This window comes from Acinonyx jubatus, chromosome D1 (genome assembly GCF_027475565.1).
Source record: "Acinonyx jubatus isolate Ajub_Pintada_27869175 chromosome D1, VMU_Ajub_asm_v1.0, whole genome shotgun sequence".
Lineage (NCBI taxonomy): Eukaryota > Metazoa > Chordata > Mammalia > Carnivora > Felidae > Acinonyx > Acinonyx jubatus.
Window position 1 is genome coordinate 82,716,754 of NC_069390.1, and position 24,442 is coordinate 82,741,195.

At 38.1% G+C, this 24,442-nt stretch overlaps 1 protein-coding gene across 1 annotated transcript in view; it reads right to left on the reverse strand.

Annotated features, from left to right (window-relative positions):
* The window catches only part of LOC106975147 (beta-galactosidase-1-like protein 2), an 83,296-nt gene that overhangs the window by 36,609 nt on the left and 22,245 nt on the right, over nucleotides 1-24,442 (reverse strand). Inside the window, 8 exon segments of the mRNA XM_053202544.1 lie at nucleotides 582-757; nucleotides 6,325-6,348; nucleotides 7,652-7,700; nucleotides 10,052-10,134; nucleotides 11,194-11,331; nucleotides 11,945-12,029; nucleotides 20,882-20,946; nucleotides 21,915-21,996. Coding sequence (XP_053058519.1) covers nucleotides 582-757; nucleotides 6,325-6,348; nucleotides 7,652-7,700; nucleotides 10,052-10,134; nucleotides 11,194-11,331; nucleotides 11,945-12,029; nucleotides 20,882-20,946; nucleotides 21,915-21,996 — 702 coding nt within the window.

A 24,442-nucleotide genomic window follows, 5' to 3' on the forward strand; every position in this document is an offset into this window, starting at 1 on the left:
GGAGGGAAGGGTGTCACCTTCAGGAGGACCAGCACCTTTGGAAAAAGATGACACAAATGGCACAGAGGTGGTAAGAGAAGGAGAATTTCACCAAGACCTGAGGAAACTCCGCCAGCTCTTAACTTGGAGTGCAATGTTGAAGCCTTTCCACTAAGCTCTGCTGTTTTCTAGTCAACAACCATTAAACTTCTCTGAGGTGTCATTTGTAATAAATATCTTAGATGAGTGTTTTGTGAATTAAATGAGAAGAGCCAATTTTAATGTGTTATTTAAATGTAGGGATTGCTGTACAATAAGAACTGGGACTTCTGAAGCTCCTCCCAAGTCTCCTTAAAGAATCCCATCAACTCCTATAAGGGTTCAATGAGTACTCCCACCCTGGGAATGTTTACATATCTTAGACCTATGACAGCAGCAGCTTACATATCAAACATTTCACTGAAGCGACAGAGGTTAAGAAATAGTGATGATTTTTTGAAGGTCAAAAAGATTTGACTATCATTTAGAAATTCACCTTAGCCACACCACTGGATTTTACCAGCAGAGAAATGTCACTGGGGGACCCATCCACTGGCCCCTACCTGACCTCGGTCTTGAACATGATTCTTTGTGGTAAGGAGGCCACCAGTGGAGATCATAACCTCATAAAGTATGTACCCAGAGGACTGACCATTCCCCTGGTTCACAGACAGCTTCTCCATGCAAATGGGCTTGACAGAGCTGATGGCCTGTGGCAGAAACAGGAACAAAAACCAGGCTGCATGATCAGGTTGGAGAGAAAAATTTCAGAAACCTGAACCCAAAGCCCACTCCTCCAAAGGAATTGCCCCAAGAGTCTCAAGGACAGGAGTATAACAAAGGAATATGTAATGATAATCATGCTTAAGTGTCACATATAAATGCCCTTTTGTTTTCCAAACCAGCATCATATATTTCTGCATGTGCTAGACAGTAATGTATTCTTATTTTTCAGATGGAAAAGCTGAAATCAAGGAAAGAGACTGATCTGTTGAACTTGCTCAACAATTCATAATAGAGTCTGGACTAGACTCCAGATTTCAGGAACTCCATTCCAGGTCCAGATTTTGTCAACCCTTGGCCTTCTCCTCTTGTACCTTCATACACTAAGATAAATCATCCTGGGGCTCCTGTGTGGCTCCCTTGGTTAAGCCTCTGGCTCTTGACCTCAGCTCAGGTCTTGATCTCAGGTGTATTCAAACCCCACATTGGGCTCCAACGCTGGGCATGAAGCCTACTTAAGAGAAATTATCCTAACCCATGTCTGACTATGACTATTCTATTCATGAATCTGCTTATCTAACACTGACCTAAAGCACATAATGTCTATTAACCCGTGTTGGATTTCTCTATCTGGAAATTTTTTTTAAGTGAATGATTTTTTAATGTAATCTATATATCCAAAATGGTGCCTGAACCCATAACCCCAAGATTGAGTCACATGCTTTACCAACTGAGCCATCCAGGCACCCCTGGACTTCCTCATCTGAAAATGCTTAGATGATTCTAACACAGTATCTCCCAAACTGTATTCACCACACTGACCCATCCTACTCTTTTTCCTTTCCCAAAAGAGCAACACCAACCACCCAGTCAAGAAGGTAAAAAGCATGAACAATGTCTCCCCCTCTTCCTCCTCTCCAATATCTCCCATCAATGAGTCATCACCTCTTTTAGAGTCTGACTCAAAATATCTAATCCTTCACTCCCATTATCTAAACTCCACTTTTGTAGATTTCTACTCAATTTCAGTGTTCTGACAGGGCCTCAGTCCACTCCCTCCCCCATAGAGCTACCAAAGATATCATTCTGAAATGCAAAGCTAGTCATCAAATTACCAAGTTTTAAAATGTCTTCCTACAGGGGTACCTGGGTGGCTCAGTTGGTTGAGTGCCTGACTTTGGTTCAGGTTATGATCTCTCCCTTCCCAAGTTTGAGCCCCGCTTTGGGCTCTGTGCTGACAGCTCAGAGCCTGAAGCCTGTTTTAGACTCTGTTTCTCCCTCTCTCTCTCTGCCCCTCCCCAGCTCATGCTCTCTCTCTCTCTCTCTCTTTCTCTCAAAAATAAATTAACATTAGAAGTTTTTTAATAAAATAAAATAGCTTCCTACAACTTTCAGGGAAATGTTCAAGTTTCTCAGTATAAAAACATGGCCCTTCAGACTGCCTTGGAGAAATACTCAAGTCTGTGGAGCCACACAGCCTGAAACATCCTGGGGGACCAAAATGCAAAGAAGATATCAAAAGCTATTGGACTCCTGTCAAGAGGGCAAAGGAGCCAGCCTAAAGGAGATGGGACAATTTGAGTATCAAAAGGAATGACTGCAGGCACAGGGCACTAGGAGCGGTGCAGAGCATGCGGCCTGCAGCCTGGACACCCTCTCTGTACCTGCCATGCCCTGCCTGCCATGGGCCAGGGGCTGAGTGCAGGCACCCGCTCTGCTCTCCAAGAGTAATTCACAGAAATGTGAATGGATAACAACAGAAAATGGTATTGGAACAGTGGGAATCAGCAATTTTGTACAGGAAGCTTTAGGAGATGTTGTTTACTGTAGTGTGTCTGAGTTGGGGCAAAATTGAACAAACAAGAGAAGTTTGGTGCTTTGGAAAGTGTGAAAACTGCTAGTGAACTCTATTCTCCTCTAACAGGAGAAGTAACCGAAATTAATGAAGTCTTGCAGAAAATCCAGGATTTGTCAACAAATCTTGTTTCAAAGATGGTTATCAAGGTAACACTCAATAATCCTTCAGAACTGGATAAATTAATGAGTCATGAAGCATTTGAGAAATACATAAAACCTTTGAGGAGTGCAAATGGAAGCCCTAAATGAACTAGTATGAAACAACTTAATCTAGCATAGTTGTCTTAAATTAGTGGTGCATAGAAAATTTTAAACAGCAATTTTTAGCAATACCAGTGGAAGAAGAAACTACTCTCAACAATGCTAATGAAAGAAAACACCCCTTAACTTTCTAATGATTGCAGATCAACCCAATATGCATCTTTTTTGCAATACCCTATGATTTTTAGGCTAGGCTCTGGTTATAATATTCAGAATCCATAAATTATCCATGGTCAAAAACTAGCTATAAAAATTATGTAATTCAAGGATAACATTGTTATCTTAAGCCTTAGGGAATATTGTAACTTGCTTATATCTATCCATGGATTGGGGTCAAAACATTAAATGATCTTTCCATTGGGGGGAAAAAAGGAATGACTGCAATGAGGTAGAAATATGTTAAATGCGTTAAAAAAAAAAGAGAGAAGGGCGAGTTTTCAGGAGGATCTTGGAAACATGATGGCAGAGAAAGATTCTGACCTCATCTCCTCCCACAAATACATCAAGGCTACAGGTGAACATTGTACAGCTCATTCTGAAAACAAAAGACTGGCAAAACTGATGTTCCATAGCTAGAAACATAAAGAGGAGGCCAAGATGCAATGGAACCAAACCCCTGGCACACCATCTCATAAGCAGGGGGAGTATTACAGGCAATTACAGGAGTATTACAGTATTACTCCTCATCCCTGAGGGATGAGGGGATCAAGCCCTACATCAGGCACCTTTAGTCCTGGAGACCTATACCAGGAAGACATCTGCTTTGAAAGTCACACAGGGCCTAACTGCAGGAGAATCACAGGGCTATAGGAAACAAAGTGTCTGCCATTAAAGAGCTAGAATGATGTATCACTTGGTCCAAGACTCAGCACAGAGGCAGCAGTTTGAAAAGCAGCTGGGTTATGCAAAAGGAGATTTATTGTTTGATTTTAGGGCATGTGCCTCAGGAGGGTCAGAGATCTGTAGGTGATTTCTCCCAGAACAGAAGCACTGATAGGAGCCATTTTCCTGGCCCTTCTAAGCGAGCCAGTTCTGACATTATCCATCTACCTTACTAGCACCTTTTGATCCACCCTGGATTTCTCCTACAGACCAGTTTTGGCAGGCACCCTTCCAAAGCAGGTCCCAAAGCACAGCCTCAGTTGGGACCAGAGTCCCCTCAGAGTGACAACTGCCCCACTACATACTTTCTGGGCAGCTCTGGCCTACACCAGTGTCCCTCCAAAGCAACTTCTGGCCTGAGGAGGAGAGAGCTAACCTTGCCCACAATAAGACAATTAATCTATTACAAAGGAGGCAATAATACAATGGGGAAGAGTCTCTTCAATAAATGGTGATGAGGTTACTAGGTATTTATCCAAGGGATACAGGTGTGCTGTTTCAAAGGGGCACATGCATCTCAATGTTTATAGCAGTGCCATCAACAATAGCCAAAGTATGGAAAGATAAAGAAAATGTGGTGTATATATACACAATGGAGTATTTCTCATTGTGGCTGGAACTAGAGGGTATTATGCTAAGTGAAATCAGTCAGTCAGAGAAAGACAAATATCATATAAATTGACTCATATGTGGAATTTAAGATACAAAACAGATGAACATAAGGGAAGGGAAGCAAAAATAATATAAAAACAAGGAAGGGGACAAAACATAAGAGACTTTTAAATACAGAGAGCAAACTGAGGGTTGCTGGAGGTATTATGGGGGGGGGGTGGACTAAATGGGTAAGGAGCATTAAGGAAGACACTTGTTTGGATGAGCACTGGGTGTTACACATACGGGATGAATATATACTCCTGAAATCATTATTGCAGTATATGCTAACTTGAATGTTAATTAATTAATTAATTAATTACATTAAAAAAATAAATGGTGTTGGGGAGGATAGCTACACACAAAAAGAATGAAACTGGACCATGTTTAACACAAAAATAAACTTAAAATTGATTGATTAAAGACCTCAATGTGAGACCTCAAACTATAACACTCCTAAAAGAAAACACAGGCCATAAACCCTTGGACATCACCCTTAGCAATCTTTCTTTGGATCTGTCTCCCCAGGCAAGGGAAACAAAAGCAAAAATAAACAATTGGGACTACATCAAACTAAAAGCTTCTGCACAGCAAAGGAAACCATCAACAAAATGAGAAGGCAACCTGCTGATTTGGAGAAAGTATTTGCAAATTATATATCCAATAAAGGGTTAGTATCCAAAACACATAAAGAACTCATACCATAAAAAACAAATAATCAAAAAAAAATATAGGCGGAGGACCTAAATAGACATTTTTTCAAAAAAGAAATACCAATGGTCAATACACACATTAAAAAGTTCTAAATGTCACTAATCACCAGGGAAATGCAAATCAAAACCACAATGAGATGTCACCTCACACCAGTCAGAATGGCTAATATCAAAAAGATAAAAAATAGCAAGTGTTGGCAAAGATGTGGAGAAAAAGTAACTTTCATGCACTGTTGGTGGGAATTTGGTGTAGCCACTGTGGAAAACAGTTATGGAGATTCCTCAAAATTTGAAAATGGAAACACCATATGACTCACTAATTCCACGACTGGACATTTACCTGAAGGAAACAAAAACACTCTTTGAAAAGATATATGTACCCTTATGTTTATTGCAACATTATTTACAATAGTTAAGATATGGAAGCAACCTAAATGTTCACTGATAGATGAATGGCCAAAGAAGTAATAAATATTTACTTTTAAATAAAGCCATAAAAAACACTATTTTGAAAAGATATATGTACCCTTATGTTTATTGCAACATTATTTACAATAGTTAAGATATGGAAGCACCCTAAATGTTCACTGATAGATGAATGGCCAAAGAAGTAATAAATATTTACTTTTAAATAAAGCCATTAAAAATAAAGTCTTGCCATTCACAGCAACATGGATGGACCTAGAGAGTATTATACTAACTGAAATAAGTCAGACAAAGACAAATACCATGTGATTTCATTTATATCTGGAATCTGAAAAACAAGGCAAACAAACAGAGAGACTCATAAATACAGAGAACAAACTGATGACTGCCAGATGGGAGGGTGTGGCAAGACTGAAGAAAATAGGTGAAGGACATTAAGAGGTAAAAAGTCCAAGTATAAAATAAATAAATCACGGGGATTAAAAAGTACAGCATAGGGAATATAGTCAGTAATACTATAATAACTTTGTATGGTGACAGTAACTGTATTCATTGTGCCGAGCATTTTGTAATGTACATAATTTTCAAATCACTATCTTGTACACCTGAAACTAACATAATATTACATGTCAACTATACTTCAATTAAAAATAATATTTTTAATTGTGAGTTATAATCAAAGACAATAACAGCAAAACACGTCATTGGTCACCTTTGGAGGATATCCAGGAATAAATTCAGTTTCTGATAAAAGAAAATATTTGAATTTCTGTCCTAACTTTTCTTTACAAACTGTACATCAAGGTGACAGGAAAATTAGTGAAGGGAAGCTCTTCTAGTAGCAGACTTCACGTGTATACATGCAGAAGGAATGATAGAATTAGAATTATACTATTTTAAAAGCCTTAATGAAATATTGGATGTAGGTAATAATTGTTAATGACTGCTAAAACCATTAGGTAAAAAGGCTGATGGGAACATTGACAATGGATAGACTGGGCTAACTACTCTCGAACCCCACTGATCAATTATGAACACAGAAATGACCAGCCATTATGTGCCTGGAATATGATGCATAAAAAATATAACAGCACCATCTATGAAGTATACTTGCAAACAATATTTTTAAAAGCACCTAAGCTAGGGGCGCCTGGGTGGTTCAGTCAGTTAAGCATCTGACTTCAGTTCAGGTCATGATCTCTCAGTTTGTGGGTTTGAGCTCCATGTCGGGCTCTGTGCTGACAGCTCAGAGCCTGCAACCTGCTTTGGATTCTGTGTCTCCCTCTCTCTCTGCCCCTCCACCCCCTCTCAAAAATAAACATTTTTTAAAAAGCACCTATCTTAAATCTCATCAAGCATCTAAATCAGTTTACAGAAAATGTAGAGAATATAAAGATATGTTCTCAGATACATGGGGACCTAATCAACAAAATCCAGAAAGTGGGGAATTCTTCAACAAATAAATGCAATAAACAGATGGAAAAAACAACTTTAGATTAAAAGAGATTTAAGAGACTATCAACTAATTGCAATGTGTAACTGACCTCAATTGGACCTGATATTAACAACTAAATGCTAAAAAATTTTTGAGATAATTGAGAAAATCTGAACCCTGGATATTTTATGATTTTCAGCAGTGCTCTGCTATAAGCCAGTCTGGACCAGCTCATGAGGGCCAATTGTGCACATCTCTTCCCAACCCTGTATTTTACCTCTGTATTCAGTGTTGTCATGCTAGAGGCTTAAAATTAGCTATAGTGGGAGTACTTAGACCACAGGAATTGGCAAACACTACTAATCAGAGTTTTTTCTTCTAGAGAGCCTATTACTAGATATTTCCCAGGAGACGCACAGGGGTGGCTCAGTAGGTTAAGCTTCCAACTCTTGATTTCAGCTCAGGTCATGATCTCACAGTTGGTGATATCAAGCCCGGAGTAGGGCTCTGTGCTGACACCACAGAGCCTGCTTGGCATTCTCTCTCTCCCCCTCTCTCTCTGCCCCTCTTCTCTCTCTCTCAAAATAAATAAACAAAATTTAAAAAAAAACTATTAAAAAATATTTCCTAGTAAATCACTGAAAGAGTTACCTTTTCAGATACATATTGAATTATTTGTAGCTGAAATTATATAATCTTGGGGTGCCTGGTGGCTCAGTCAGTTGAGCATCTGCCTCTTGATTTCAGCTCTGGTCCATGATCCCAGTTTCGTGGGATCAAGTCCTGCATCGGGCTCTGAGCTCAATGTGGAGCCTGCTTGGGATTCATTCTCTCTCTCTCTCCCTCTCTCTCTCTCTCTTTCTCTCTCTCTCTCTGCCCCTCTCCCCCTTTCACACACACACTCTCTCTCTCTCTCTCAAAAATGTTAAAAAGAGTAGAAGAAGGGGACAAGTGTATAAATGAAACAATATTAATTTCATTTAACAATATTACATGAAACATATATTAATAAAGTTGAGGCTGGGTGTTGAGCACATAGAAGTTCATTACTTTTTTTTTTCTGCCATTTGTTCATGTCTTCAAAATTCCATAAGAAAATGGTTAAAACAAAACACAAAGGCCCTCCAACATATGCTACCTGGTTCCTTACTTGGTGCTGTTCCACAAATACTTTTCATTCCAGTCCTATTTGCAGTTCCCCAAGCATGCAGTTCCATGTCTTTGCAAATGGTGTCCACTATGCCTCAAATTCCTTTCCTTCCTCTATTCTACTCCATTGTTCCTCACATTAAGCCCCTAATCATCCTTTGGATCTCAAAATCACCTCAACTGGGATATAATCTTGGGTCCTGTGATTGTCCAGCATGCTGACCATATCTCTAAATAATAATACAGCAGCTAGTGCACACACAGCACTTACTGTGTGCCAGGTTCAGATATTAGTGGCTTAATCCACACCACACTCCTGTGAGGTCAGTGCAATTATTAGTCTCATTTTCCAGATAAGGAAACTTAGAATGAGGTTAAATGAGCACCCCAAGGTAAATATTGGAGCAAAGATTCAAACCTAGTCTGACTCCAGAGCTTAGACTCTTTAACACAACACTGTGTTCCCTTGACAATGCTGTGCTGCCTTCATTCCTCTACTATAGGACCCATGACTCCCTAATTGCTACTGTACTCACCTTTCCTCCCTATTAGACTGGAAGTTCCCCAAAACAACACCTTGACAATACAATTCTCCAAACACCAATGTTTACTAAGTATTATGCGAATAACTCTGCAGGTTTTCCTCTAGACCAACAGTTTTCAAACTGTGCTCCTTCAAACCCTACAGGTAAGTCAGAAGTGGCACATGGGCCATCCTATATGTGCCATCCTAGGGAAAGGATGGCGGACTCATAGGATGTAAGTACAGAGCCTCAGAATTACCACCCCTGATTTAACCAGTACATGCCTTATGTACTGAATATTGCAGTGAGTTTGAAAGAGTCCCCCTACTGAACCAAAAGTTTAAAAATCATTGCCTTAGATTCAATCAGTGTGTCTTTATTGTAACCATCTTCAGAAGGCAGGGATCTCTTCTTGGCTACACTATTGAAAGGACATTTCCTAATATCCTGTAATGTTTATACTGTTTCTTCAAATTTAAATTTTCTGTATGTTCCCGAATTCTTATTCTAGGTTTATTATTCTGAACTGTAAAATTAGGAGAAGGAATTAAAATGGCTAAGGATTGTTTTGGGTTCCCTAGTAATTTACTTCCTATTCTTTGAGCTAAGCCTTTCCCTCCTCTCTCTTCTGTCCAAAGGCTATCCCATGCTTTTACACCCAGAAAAAGCTTACCTCCTTTAGGTAGGGTATGACATCTCACAGTGAAATGTAGTATGGTGTTAGCAGTGACTTATATATTGCCTTAGGTATTAAATCTGGTCGCTGAGGCATGGGAACCCCTGCAATGAAAAATAGGAGATTGGGCCATTCTGAGATCCTCCTCCAACCCATTCAAGGGCACCATTTACCCTGCTATCCCCAAACCACCAAGAATGAAGGGCCCAGTTCTTCCCAATTCCAGAAAGAACCATGAGGTAGGCAGTAATTGAGTGAGATTCCTTTCATATCTATTTCAGCTCTAAGGCAGGATGCCCTGCTGTCCTGGAAAAGGAGGTGGTACATCAAGCCCACTGCTGGACCAGTAGCTCTAAACCCTTGGATGCTCATCAGAATCTGCTAAAGTCCAATGGGAAAATAAATATGCTCAGATTCTGCCCCTCCCCCCCCCCCTTTTCAACAAAGACACACTTATCTAACAGCTCTGGGAAGGGCCTGGCACCTCTGGCTTTTACAAGTTCCACAGAAGACTCCAATGTATAATCAAGACTAAGAAACATAGGCCTAGATGTTGAGCACCTAGAGGGTGGGCCCTGTATTTTGTGTATATTTGAATCCCCAGTGCCTAATGATAAAATAAACTGGACATCTCCCAAAAAACACATCTTTATCCATTCCCTCAATCTCCTCTTCACAAGACAGAGATGAATTGAGAGGCTGAGTTATCCTTCAGATTGAGGTTGTTGCTAGATACCAAAAGAAGAGGTAAAAAAAACTCTTGAAATACAAGGTACTCAGATGTATATTCTCCATTCTCTGTTAGCAGTGCCCCATACCCTGAAAAATATAAAGAAATTTGTCACTTTCCCCAGGGAAGCTCCAGCTTCAGCAAAGGAAGATATAAGAAATTAGCACTGAGCAAAAGGATCCTTAATATAGAAGCTTTGGCAGGAAAAACTTTTGGGGTGCTTGGGCGGCTCAGTCAAGTAAGTGTCCAATTTTGGTTTTGGCTCAGGTCATGATCTCACAGTTTATGAGATCGAGCCCTGAGTCAGGCTGTGTGCTGACAGTGCAGAGCCAGCTTAGGATTCTCTCTCCCTCCCCTTCTCATTCTCTCTCTCTCTTTCTTCTTTCTCTCTCTCTCCCTCTCCCTTTCTCTCAGCCCCTCCCCTACTCACACACATACTCTCTCTCTCCCTTTCTCCCTCTTTTTCTGTTCCTCCCCAGAGGGGCAGTGAGCTCTCTCTCTCTCTCTCTCTTTCTCTCTCTCTCTCTCTCAAAATAAATAAACAAACTTTAAAAAAAAAGGAAGAAAAAAACTTTTGGCATTAGACAAGAAAATACCATGTCCCAATTAGTCCAAACCAGGAGACATTTGCCATACTCTCTAAGGCTTTCAACTGAAGGCAAATAACGCCATTCCCTGGATATCTAGTAAGTCCTGGATAAGAGCCCAGACTACTCCAATCCACTGGCTTCTTCTATTCAATTTCTAATTAAACTTCTTCCTTTCTTTCACTCTTGACTTTTCACTTGGTCTCTCAGTAGAGTTATAGACTGGGGAAGACCTACTAATCAATTCCCTGGTATTATCAAGAGATCCAAAGTAACTGGTTTTGCAGTGAACTTCTAAAAATTAGGGTCTGCACAGTGGATAGACAAGATTAAACAACCAATGCCTCTGCCTGCAAAGTCCCAGACAGCCTACATTCTAGGGGTTGGTAAATTCTAATACCATCAAGAAGAATAAATATTAAACCCTCAATCTCCAGCATTTGTTAAAGGCAAAACAGATGAACAGTCCCAGTGACTGTTTCCAGAGACCCACCTTAGGAACTCCAGTCTCAAATGGTGGGATGGCTAGGTTGGAGACAGTTGTGGGGGACAAGTACTTGCCATAGCTTGTGATCATAGGGAGGTAATTGTCCAAAACTGCAGATCCACCCATGAAGCCGAAGTTGGTGCCACCATGGAACATATAGAATGTGAGGGAGAAACTGTAGTTGAACATATCACGTATCTCTTTCATTAACACTGCCACATAGGTAGGAAGAAAAGGAGAAATGGGGGAGAAAATTAAAGTTTGAAAGAATTAATAGCCCTTTGAGGGATGTTCAAACTGCATGTTTTAAACATTTGTTTATTCATCATAGTCTGAGGTAAATATATGTCCAGCTCAGTGTTGCTGAAGCACTTAGTGACTTCTCACAGTGCATAATCTAAAATCATGGTAACGGGAACATTTACCTGTTCTCCATAACCTGTTATCCATAAACTACATTTTAATGATCTTTGCCAACTCTCTTGAAAGCACATGGCAGATACTGTGGGACCAGAGAAAATTCTACATTCACCCAATACACTCTAATTGAATTGCCCTCTCAGAACAACTCAGAACTATGATTACTTTAATAGCTTCGATAAAATAAAATCTGATCCTGCTAATTTGAATTTCAGTTACAATGACCTGCAGAGATATCTGTTAAGGTGATTACTTAATCACATTGATACTTATAAAGCTATAAGACCTAGCAGCCTTGTCCCCTAAATCTCAAGTACTCTAACCAGAAGGAAAAAAAAAAAAAAAAACAGGCCAGTGTCATCTGTATCATCTATTCTCCTGAGAAAGGACCTAAGGAATACTCACTATGTGAGTCCAAAGTATTGTGGACAGCACCCCATCCATCCAAAGAGCTTGCTGTATACACCATCATCAGTATGGGGGTATGACCCTGAGAAAAATGAAGTGTCAATTTAGTAAATTTTGTTGCAATTTAAAATCCGTGTATTGCTTAGGAGGGAACTGTAATTTTCAGTTCTCACAACCCCCTTTACAATCCAGAGCATCCTCTAACTGCCCACAAACTGAGTTCTACTCTCCACTCTCAGATAATTTCCCTGGTCTTGTTACTCTGCTTGGGGTTTCAATGGACTTCTTCGAGCTTTGGTAAAATCAACTGCCATTGCCACATTTCCTTTTCTGGAACAATGGAATCTCTTCATTCCCTTAAGTGACCAGATTAGAGGTCTAGTAAAGAAGCACCTGACCCAGGGGAAGCACTAAAAATGTTCAACAAATGACTGCTAAAAATGTTGAATCCAGTTAAGTAAGAATTTCCAAATCCCAGAATTGTGTTTTGTTTTTATTCAGGTATAATTAACATACAGTGTTATATTAGTTTCAGGTGTACATTTCAGGATCATCAATCCTATACATTACTCAGTGCTCATCATGTAAGCCTGATTCCTTTCACCTATTTCACCCATCCCCCCACCAACCTCCCCTCTAGGAACTACCAGTTTGTTCTCTGTATTTAAGAGTCTGTTTTGTGTTTGTCTCTCTTTTTTTCTTTGTTTGCTCATTTGTTTTATTTATTAAATTCCACATGGGTGACATCATATGGTATTTGTCTTTCTCTGACTTATTTCACTTAGCATTATACACTCTAGATCTATCCATGTTGTTGCAAATGGCAGGATTTCATTATTTTTTATGGCCATGTAATATTCCACACCCGCACCATGGAATATTACATATACATATTTAAAAAATCACATTTATATACATATACATTATTTAAGTACATATACAGTATTTATATACATATAAAACAATCACACTTTCTTTATTCATCTATTATCACACACAGGCTGTTTCCATACCTTGGCTATGTAAATAATGCTGCTATGAACATAGGAATACAGATAACTCTTCAGGATAACTATTTCATTTCCTTTGAGTATATACCCAGAAATAAGACTTCTAGATCATATGGCAGTTCTATTTTTAATTTTTTTATGAACCTCTATACTATTTTCCATAGTGGTTGGACCAGTTTACATCTCTACCAACAGTATACAAGGATTCCTTTTTCTCCACCTCTTCTCCAGTATTTGTTATCTTCCGTCTTTTTGATAATTGACAGCTATACAGGAGTGAGGTGATATCTTATTGTATTTTGATTTGCCTTTCCCTGATGATTAGGTATATTGACCAGCTTTTAATGTACCTGTTGGACATCTGTACATCTTCTTTAGAAAAATACCTATGCAAGTCCTTTGGCCATTTTTCAATTGGGTTATTTGGGGTTTTTGTTGTTGTTGTTTGTTTTACTATTGCATTGTACAAGATTTTGTACATTTTGGATATTAAGCAATTATCAGATATGTGGTTTGTAAATATTTTCCCCCATTCCATAGGTTGCCTTTTACTTTTATTAATGGCTTCCTTTGCTGTGCAGAAACCTTTTAGTCTGATATAGTCCCAGGTGTTTATTTCTGCTTTTAATGTCAAATGCAAAACCCTATCACCAAGATCAATATCAAGGAGTTTACATGTATACTTTCTTCTAGGAGTTTTAAGGTTTCAAATCTTATGTCCAAGTCTTTAATCCATTTGGGGTTGATATTTGTGACATAAGATAGAATTTAGTTTCATTCTTTTGCATGTGTATATCCAGTTTTCCCAACACCTAGTATCCCCAGAGTAAATTTCACTTGATCATGGTGTATCATCCTTTTAATGTACTGCTGAATTTGGTTTGCTAATATTTTATTAAGGGTTCATGAATCTATACTGGGGCTATAATTTTCTTTTCTTATAATGTCCTTGTCTAGCTTTGGTATCAGAGTAATGCTGACCTCATAAAATTAGTTTGGAAGTGTTTCCTCCCTTCTTTGTTTTAGAAGAATTTGAGAAGGATTGGTGCTAGTTTTACTTTAAATGTTTGATAGAAATAACCAGTGAAGCTATCTGGTCTTGGACTTTCCTTTGTTGGGAGGTCTTTGATTACTGATTCAATCTTCTTACTCATATTTGGTTGGTCTGTTCAAATTTTCTACTTCTTCATGATTCATTATCCGTAGTCTGTATGCTTCCAGGAATTTATCTATTTCTTCCAGGTGGTCTAATTTGTTGGTATATAATTGTTCATACTAGTAGAAACTATGATCCTTTATATTTCTGTGGTAACAGTTGTAATTTTACTCTTCCACTTAAATTTTTATTTACTGAGTCTTATCTCTCTTTTTTTCTTAGTATAGTTAAATATTTATCAGTTTCATCTTCTTAAAAAACTTGGTTTCATCGATCTTTTCTATTATCTTTCTAGTTTTGATTTCATTTATTTCTGTTCTGATCTTTGTTATTTCCTTATTTCTAATACTTGGAGCTTAGTTTGTTCTTTTTCTAGTTCTTTTTCTAGTTCCTTGAGGTGTAAAATTAGGTTGTTGGTTTGAGATCTTTTCTTTATCAATGTATGCATTTATAACTATAAACTTCCCTCTTACACCTGCTTTTGCTGCGTCTCATAAGTTTGAGATGCGTTTCCATTTTCATTTGCCTCATAATTTTTTTAATTTCTTTTTTTATTTATTTGACCAATTGATTGTTCAGGATCATGCTGTTTAATCTCCAAAAATTTATGAATTTTCCAGTTTTTTCCTTGTAATTGATTTCTAGTTTCATACCACTGTGGTCAGAAAATACGATTTCAATCTTCTTAAATTTTTTAAGACATGTTGTGTGGCCTAACATATGGTCTATTCTAGAGAATGTTCCACGTGTACTTGAGAAGAATGTACATTCTGTTGCTGCTGGTTAGAATTTTTGTAAATATTCTTTAGGTCCATCTGGACTAATGTATAATTTAAGTCCTATGTTTCCTTCTTTATTATCTGCCTGGATGATATTATCTGTCTAGATGGAATTGAGGTATTAAGTCCCCTGCATTTATTGTATCACTATTTCTCCATTCAGATCTATTAACATTTCCTTTATGTGTTTAGGTGCTTCTACATTGGGTGCATAATATTTACAATTATTATATACACATTTGATATACATTGCTCAATTCTTTTTGAATTGACCCCTTTATCATCATTTAAAGACTTTCTTTGACTGTTGATACAGAGTTTGTCTTAGTCTGTTTTGTCTGATATAAATACAGCTACTCTCTACTTTGTTTTGGCTTCTATTTGCATGGAATATCTTTTTTCCATCCCTTCAGTTTCAGTCTGTGTCCTCAAAGCTGTGTGTCTCTTGTAGCCAACAGATACTTGAGTCTTATTTTTTTAATCCATTCAGCCACTCTATCTCTTTTTATTAGAGGATTTAGTCCTTTACATTATAATAATTATTGATAGGTATTATGTTAATTCTTTTATGGTTTTGTAATTCCTTTGTTCTTTTCTTCCTCTTTTGATCTCTTCTTTTGTGGTTTGATGATTTTTCTGTACTGGTATGCTTTAATTCCTGTCTCTTTATCTTTTGTATATCTACTACAGGATTTTGTTTTGTGGCTATTATGAGATTTATATAAAACATCTCATATTGATAGCAGTCTATTCTACTAATATAGGTTAACTTCAAGCATGTATTAAAGCTCTACATTTTTAATTCTCTCCGTACATATTTTTGATAGTACAATTTACATCTTTTTACCTTGTGTGTCATTAAAAAATTATTGTAGTTAGAATTATTTTTAATCCTTTTGTCTTTTAACCTTCATACTAGAGTTAAAAGTGATTTACCCGTCACAATATTATTCTAAATTTAACCATACATTTACCTTTACCAGGGAGCTTTATATTTTCATATGTCTTCCTGTTACAAACTAGCTTTTCCTGTTACTAATTAGTTTCTATTTCTTTCCAGCTTAAGAATTTCTTTTAACATTTTTTGTGATGCTAGTTTGTTGTGATGAATTCATGTAGCTTTGTCTGTCTGGCAAACTCCACCTCTCCTTCAATTCTGAAGGACACCTTCACAGGGTAGGTTATCCTAGGTTGGCAGTTCTTTTCTTTCAGCACTTTGACTATATCATCTCACTCCCTCTGGCATGCAAGATTTCTGCTGAAAATCTGTGATAGCCTTATGGGGCTTTCCTTCTATGTAACAAGTTGCTTTTCTCTTGCTCTTCTAAGATTTTCTCCTTGTCTTTAACTTTTAACAAATTAGTTATACGTGTCCCAGTATGAGTCTCTTTGGATTCATTTTATATGGCACTATCTGGGCTTCCTGGACCTGAATGTCTGTTTCATTCCCTTGGTAAGTTTTTAGCCATTATTTCTTTGATTAAGCCTTCTAATCCCTTCTCTCTCTCTTCTCCTTCCAGGATCTCTATAATGTGTATATTGTTCTGCTTAATGTGTCCCATATGTTGTCCCATAAATCCCTTAAGCTATCCTCACACTTTTTTCATTCTTTTCTCTTTTTCTCTTAAGACTGGATGAATTCCACTGCCCTGTCTTTGAATCTGCAGATCCATTTTTTCCACTACATCAAGTCTGTCGTTGAGCCCCTCTATTGGATTTTTCAGTTCAATTATTTTATCCTTCAGCTCTATGATTTGTTTGGCTTTTTTTAATATTTTCTATCTCTTTGTTGAAATTCTCACTTTGCATATGTATTACACTCCTGACCTCAATAACTATCTCTATGATGATTATTTTTGAACTCTCTATAAGGCAAATCACTTATTTACATTTCATTAAGATTTGCTTCTGGAATTTCTTCTTCTTTTGTTTGGAACTTATTCCTGTTTTGTTTTTTTTGTTTGTTTGTTTGTTTCATTTTCTTTGATTCTCTGCTAATTTCTGTGCATTAGATAAAACAGCCATTTCTCCCCATCTTGATAGAATGATCTCATATAAGAGATGAACCTTGTTGATCAGCCTGGCCCATGTACCTGTCTCTCAAACTTTTGTGATTGTCTAAGCTATCTTCTTTGTTTTTAGTGGCTCACAGTAGTTGAGTGTGTGCCAAGAACTGACAGTGTCCCAGAGGAAAGAGTCACAGTCAGCAATCAAATGCAAGCTGATTAGAGGTTGGACTCTCAGCCACCAGCAAGGAAAATATGTTGTTAAGCCCCATCCAGGGAGAAACTGGGAGATGGGAATTTTAGCTTGCTTCCCCTGTACTGGGCCCAGATTTATAGTTGGGAAAGGAGGTGCTTCTGTGCTTGTTAAGGACTCTTTGTTTGCTATGGTGCTGTGGTACTTGTAAATGCAGGCCCCTTTGGCTATTAGAACCAGATGATCCAGTAGCCTGTTCCTTGGCTGGCTACTGCAAAAGCTAGGCACTAAATGTATGCACAAGTTCCTTCTAGGGAGATACTGGGGACTTGGTTTTATTATTGGAGTGAACTGAAAGAAGGTATGAGAAGTGACTGTCAGTTTCCCAGAACTGGGAAGACTGCAGCAGCCTCTAGTTGCCTGATAAATTAGAAGCCTGGCCCACAGGCAGCAACTTTTAAAGTATGTAGATAAATCTTTTCAGGGACAGACTGGGATTTTGTCTGTCCTTCTGTGCCACTGCAGTTGTTTCTTTTTTTCATAGTCTTGTGGGTCTCATGGACATAGCTTTCAGAGCTAGGTGTTTGGAGGCCCATACCTCCAGTGAAAGTCTTAAAAGTTGGAGCACTAGATGTGGAGTCCAAACTCTTCACTCTTCAGGGAGTAGCTAGGAGTTGAAGGTTCTATCTTGATTGTGACATTGTACCGGGGGGTGGGGTTTATGGTGACAATGTGTCTCAGACTTTCCTACCCATTTTGATGTGGTTATTTGCTCATTCTCACAATCTCTGGAGCCACTCAGCTAGTTTCTGGACCTCTTTCAGAGGGAAGTGTTCACATGTGTCTGTATATTTGGGGCATCTGTGGGAGCAAGGAAGCTCAGGAGTCTCCTGTATCACCATCTTGGTCAACTCCAAACTAAATTCCCAGTTCCTTTCATTTGTTTTTGTCTTTATTTTATTTTTTATTTGAGAGAGAGAGAGAGAGCGCACATGAGCCTGGGAGAGGGGCAAATAGGGAGAGAGAGAGAATCTTAAACAGGCTCCACATTCAGCATGGACTGAAGCAAGGCCCGATCCCACAACCTTGGAACCATGACCTGAGCTAAAATCAACTGACTGAGCCTCCCAGGTGCCCCTCATTTATTTTTAGAAAAATTCTAAATTATATTTCCTGGAAGCATTCCACTTTGTTAAGTGGAAGACACAATGGCCTGAGCAGAAAAACAAAAGCAAATACTTCAAATGTGCTCCTACCAGTAAGGAGAAGTGTGGTAATGTCTGTCAGAGTAATAAAACACAAGTTTTCAAAACTATTGGCGGTATATGTTACTGATATGACTTAAGTGAAGGCTGCCATCAATAGCATCCTAAATCTCTTTCATACAGACTGCTATCAGAATGGATTTCTTCCTATCTGCATTTTGGTATTTCAGTTTTGTTCCTGTTTTGTTTTTAATTTTAATGCAGAGACTTTGTAATTACTGTGTATTGACTTCAGCCTACTGTGACACAGCAGATTCCCTTATTTGGTGGGTGAGCACTCCTTTCTAGCTATCTTATTTGGAATCTTGACAAGCACAGCTTCTGTATTTTCCCTCAGGAGAGGATCAGACAGAACAAAACCAACAACGGAACCCCCATATTCAGTGAACAAACCTGGATATAGCCTCCACAAAGGCAAAGATGATATCTGTTAGATCACTATATATACCTAGAGCCTATACTATATATAGATCACTAGTATACACCTACAGCCTAGCACTGGACCTGGCACAAGGTACCCACTCAAAATAATGTGCTCGTTCTGATCTAAATTTGAAACATTTAACTTCTCTTCCAGTTCAAGTGTTAGCTGCCCCCCCTCCCCCAATCTATGTAGGTTCTATCTTGTCTAGTTTGGAAAGAAATATGTTTGATAGAGAACACAAAAACAAAATAGAGGCTCAAAATCTCTGCTTTCTCCCCATATTCAGTTATAACATCTGTCCCTAAGAATTGTGTTTCTCGCATGTTCACTTTCTCACATAAGAAATGCACTGGAGACAAATTACAATGAGCTTTCTAAAGCTACTGGTACTCATTTTCACTATTTAATTCCTGTGATTGCTCCACTACTATATCAAAGGATTTTCTCACCAGAGAAGGAGTTTAGATGGTGGATGATATAAGACAGTAAAAAGAGCATGGTACTTGGAGGCAGAAGGTTTGAGTTTAATTAAGCCTGGATTATTCAATTGCATGATCTGATCGTCTACGTGTTATCTCAAATTAGTAATTTCCCCTTTCTAAGTCATGGTTTCCTCATCTCCAAAGTGGGAATAAGACTAATAGTTTTGTACATGGTGATTTAAGAAATAAACATGAAAAAAAGGGAAGATTATACAAACTAAAAGCTGTGTATATAAATATCATCTAATGTCTTTCTAGCTCTTGTTAGTACTTCATACTCTATATCTGCCTTTGTTTGTTGTCTACCTAACTTACCACTAAAATATAAACTCCAAAAATTCTGCTTTTATAGACTTCATTCACTGCTTTATATACAATGCCTTGAAAAGTACTTAACTGGCACACAGTAGGTGCTAAAAACATTCACTGACTGACTCCATGAATAAACAAAATGAGGTCATTCATTTTCAGGACTTTGCTAATAATAGATAGCATATCACTTTGACTCCTGATTTCGTTGGTTTTATTGATTTCCCCCTGCCAATTCTTCCTCATCATCATCATGATGTTAGCATCTATTTGAGTGTTTACTTTGCCCTGGGAATTATACTCCCTTTTCATATTCTTTTGGAATGCACTCACCCCAACATCTCTGAACTACTTGCACCATTTCCTGATGTTGGCCCAGTCATTATGCTGGATACACATTCCTTTGTACTCTTCCCTAAATCTTAGTGCTATCTCAGACTCTAGGAGTGTATGAGAGCAGAAACAGGAATTTCAGGCATTGTTTTATAGTGATGGTAATTAATAGATGCTTCTTGTGCTCCTAATACCACATATCTCAATCCAATGCAAAAAGAAACATGTAACCATGGATCTAGCCGGTGGCAGATATCTATGCCACCCTCTGATCTCCAGTTACTCAATAATAGTTTTATTGCAACTAGCACTTCCTATCTTGTGTAATTTACATATCTTATCTTTCTCACTGGATCATAAGTAAAGATTAATGGGGCATGAGTAAAGGGTTAATAAAATTTTTCTCTTTGCTCATGCAAGGTGACTTTAGGTCTACCTGGAAACCTCATAAAGGCAGGATGTTATCCATGTTATCAGGTAGATTGGTATGGTTAAAATGCCCTCTGATTAGCAAATAGTATCTGAATTGGAAAACTATGAATGATGTATAAATTCCTAATGAAGCCATAGATTCTTGTGTGCTTGCAACCCAAAATTTATGCCTATAGAGCTATGAAAAGGGATAGTGGTTGGTTCTTCCCCTGAGACTGAGGATTCTTTGCCAGAATGGCTCCCATTCCTTGAAACCAGAGCTGTCGCTTGGGGCGGGGGTACAGCCCTTGGACTTCTGTGGAAATTCCCACTGATGCTGCCCTGCTAGTATGTTATGTTTCTCATCCTGTATCCTTCTAAGGGGCTACGAGCCAGGCATTGTAAGCATTTGAATTTAATTTAGTTATACCCCAAACTACCTGGAGAAGGCATTTCAAGGGCATAAAGGATCCAAGTTTTAACTGAACTAATTACTATTGAGAAGTGATCTATCAGGTCCTAGCATGAACAAGATCAAAACATCTCCATCTCTGAAATATCCTTACCTGAATTGAAAAGAATGTATCATAAGTTTCTTTCTTTATATTTTTCATGTGGAGAGTGGAAAGTACTGTGGAGGAAAAGGAGACACTATGCATAAGTCCTGCTACAAGCACTGTAGGACAGAGGGGAGAATGGGCTCTCAGATACTCAATGAAGAGCTGAGACTCGACACTCTTGCACATACACCTCACAAGTAGTTCTCATGAACACTTTATGGATTGTGGTTAATAACAAAGATATGATCCTGCATGTGGGTCTATAACTGCTCCATACAAAGTGCTTTCACATACATCCCTTCATTTAGCATTTACAATAAATTATCCAGACAATAAGGGCAGTTAAAATAAACTACATTATGCTGGTGAATAAATGAAACTGAGCCCAGAGAGGTGAATAGCCTAAGACCTAAACTTGACTATAGATCTCCTGACTTCTAATTCAGAACACTATCCTGCCTCTCCTACAAGATGCAGGATGCCAAAAGACAGTGGGGAGGCTGACAGAGGAGAATAGGCCTGAGAGGCTGCTGGCTGAAAGAACTCCAAATAGCACTGTTCTCTGGCTCTACTTGTCTGCACATAGCCTTTTTCCATTTTCTTAAGTATTAATCCGTACTTCCTCCTTATAATTCTATTCCATGTTTCCCTACTGTGTCTATTCTCCAAACTTTTCTACCCCCTGTGCTCCTGGGGCTCAGTCCATGACAATACCATTTCTCTGACACTGCCTCTCCTTCATGTTGTTCAGTCATAGCCATTTCACAACAATGAAGATAGTCTTTACTCTGGTCCCAGCCAAGCCCCATCTTGTCACCAGGGACTGAAGAGGATGGAGGAAGTGTCCTGCATTGTTGTGTTCTGGGGGTAATGGCTGGTACAGTAACAAGGTGAGGACTGGTTCCTTAACTCAGCCCCACCACTTTTCCCTAAAATCTATGGGGCCTCATCCATGGGAAATGGGAGAAATAAAGCACCAGAAGGACTCTTGTTCTGTTTCAGACTTCACTACTACAAAAAGGGTAAAGAGAAAAAGTACCATGTTTTAAGTGGCCTCTTTTCAGTTCTTTTCCATCATCAGCAGTCATAAGCAGCACCTTGATCCCTCTTGTGACCAGGGCCTATGGAGAAATTTGGTAAGGTAAATGAACTGTCCCTGGTCCCATGGGATCATTTCTCTCTAGAAAAAAAAATGATGGCAATAAAAATACTAGAATGAAGCTGAGGAATGGAGGAAAAGTCTAATTCCCTCATCCAACTACTTGTAAGTTAGTAGATTAGAACAAAAACATCATTCCTGCCTCAGCCACACTCAGGAAGGCCAAAATGACAATTAAAATGTCAGACCTAAAAAAAAAAAAAAAAATGTCAGACCTAAAGGAAGAGGCAGTGGGACTGTTTGCATTCACCTTAATACAGTGTCTTCCCTTAAGGACCTGAATCCTGCATTTTGTCTAGTGCATCAGAGAGCACCTCCTCCACACATGTGCTCAAATTAACCACACACTGTGCACCCAACTCACAGTACAGATTAGGGAACACACACACAAATGCTGGTTTTCCTTTGGGCAATGGCAAACTCAGGTAAATTCTGGTTTAGTCAATCTGTGGTCACACTTTTTGCCTTGTGAGACTTTAATATCTCTACTTCAACTAGAAATAAATCTAGGAGATTCTAAATCAAAGAGAGAGAGAAGAGGCTAATAAACTTATCTACCTGAAAGGTAAAATACTGAGACTATGGCCGTAAGTTCCAAGAAAAGCCAAAAGTATGCCTTCTTGGGCCTGTGGATCACAATATCCTGAAGGTGGAACTATTCCCGCAATTATTCTAAGGCTACTTGTTGGCTATGAGAAGATGGTTTGTTTCTACCAAACTCTTCTGAAAAACTGGAAAGGCTGAGAGGTGAATAGAATGAGTGAGAAGAAACACCAGGTCATATACAAATTACAGTAAAACTTCCACTACCATAGGTCTTATTAGATGCAACATTTCAAAGCTCTAGTTCCAGTGAGCAATATAGCTTATTGGTAGGTAACCACATAGCTTCTCATTTAAACTAGAACTCTTGATAATGAAAAAAGGTGTTAACCAAGACTCATGGACCACTGCTCATAGAGACAGCAACAGATTCCACTTCTAGGGATGGTGAGCAACTTTGTTTCAGACTAACCATCCTGCTAATAACAACTAGATAAACTGGAACAAAATTTTTTTAACTTATTTGAATATACTAGATATATACCAAAGCAAGACTTGGGGAGTCAAGTTTCCAGAAAGTCAGGGAGCTTAGAGAGGTGAAGCTAGCATGTCTTATGTATTTTTCCTTGAGACATTGTCTAATTTCCAAAACATCAATTGAGAGGTTAAAAAATTGAGCAGATTTCCCAGCAATTTATGAGATGTGGGGAAATAAATTGTAGTTCATAGACTGCCAAGGTGGAAGAGGGCCCATGACAATTCTAGGTTTTCAGCTGGGACCCAAAGGGCTATACCCTAGAAGAGAAGCTCAACAAGAATTAGACTTGCTCTCATAACAATTGAAGCTCAGCTCCAAATCATTTCAGTTACCTTCTGGAAGCAAAAGTAATTCCATCTGAAAGATTACCAATAGCTTCAAATGATTTCAGTCATGTTTTCATAAATAAATTTGATTGAAAAATAATTAGGTGTACCACAGGATATTATTTTACTTAAAACCATGAGCCAAAAAGACAACAGAATAAATACATAGGGAACTAGATATTAGGTCCCTTAAACATATACTTTGAAATAACTATAATTAATATGTTCAAGGAATTTTTTAAAAATGGATAATTTGGGCCAAATGAAGCCAACTATAGAAAAGAATCAAATGAAAATTCTAGAACTAAAAAAATCACTATTTTTGAAATTAAAAACTAGGTTTAACATCAAAGTAGACAAAGCTGAAGAGACAATTTATAAATTACAAGACATCTTAGAAAAAAACTATTCAAAAAAGAACAAAACAGCTATGTGGAATATGGTGAAAATATATAATTTTGTACAACAGAAGTCCTAGAGGAGAGGAGAGAGAAAATGGAGTTGACAGTTGCTGAAGATTTTCCGAAACTGATTAAAGACTTCAAGCCACATATTGAAGATTGCAAACACATATAAGCAGAATAAAAGTAGAAAGAAAACCACACTTAGCCAAATCTCAGTAAAGTTGATGAAAACCAAAAAGTAAATCTTCAAAGAAGCCAGAAGAAAAAGACATTTTACCTTCAAAGGAACAATAACTTTATCAATAATTGACTTTTTAATAGAAACAATGTACACCAGGGAATCACCAAAGAAAATAAATTGTCAATCTAGAATTCTACATACAGTAAAAATATCCTTCAAAATGAGGGTGAGCTAAGCACATTTTCAAAGAAGCAAAAAGTGAGAGAATTTGTTAACAGCATACCTGCAGTAAAGAAAATACAAATAGATATTCCTTAGGCAGAGGAAATGTAACAGAGACAAAGCTCAGAGATGCAGAGAGGAGAGAAAGGACACAAAAAGTAAATTATGTGAGTAAATCTAATTGACTCCACACA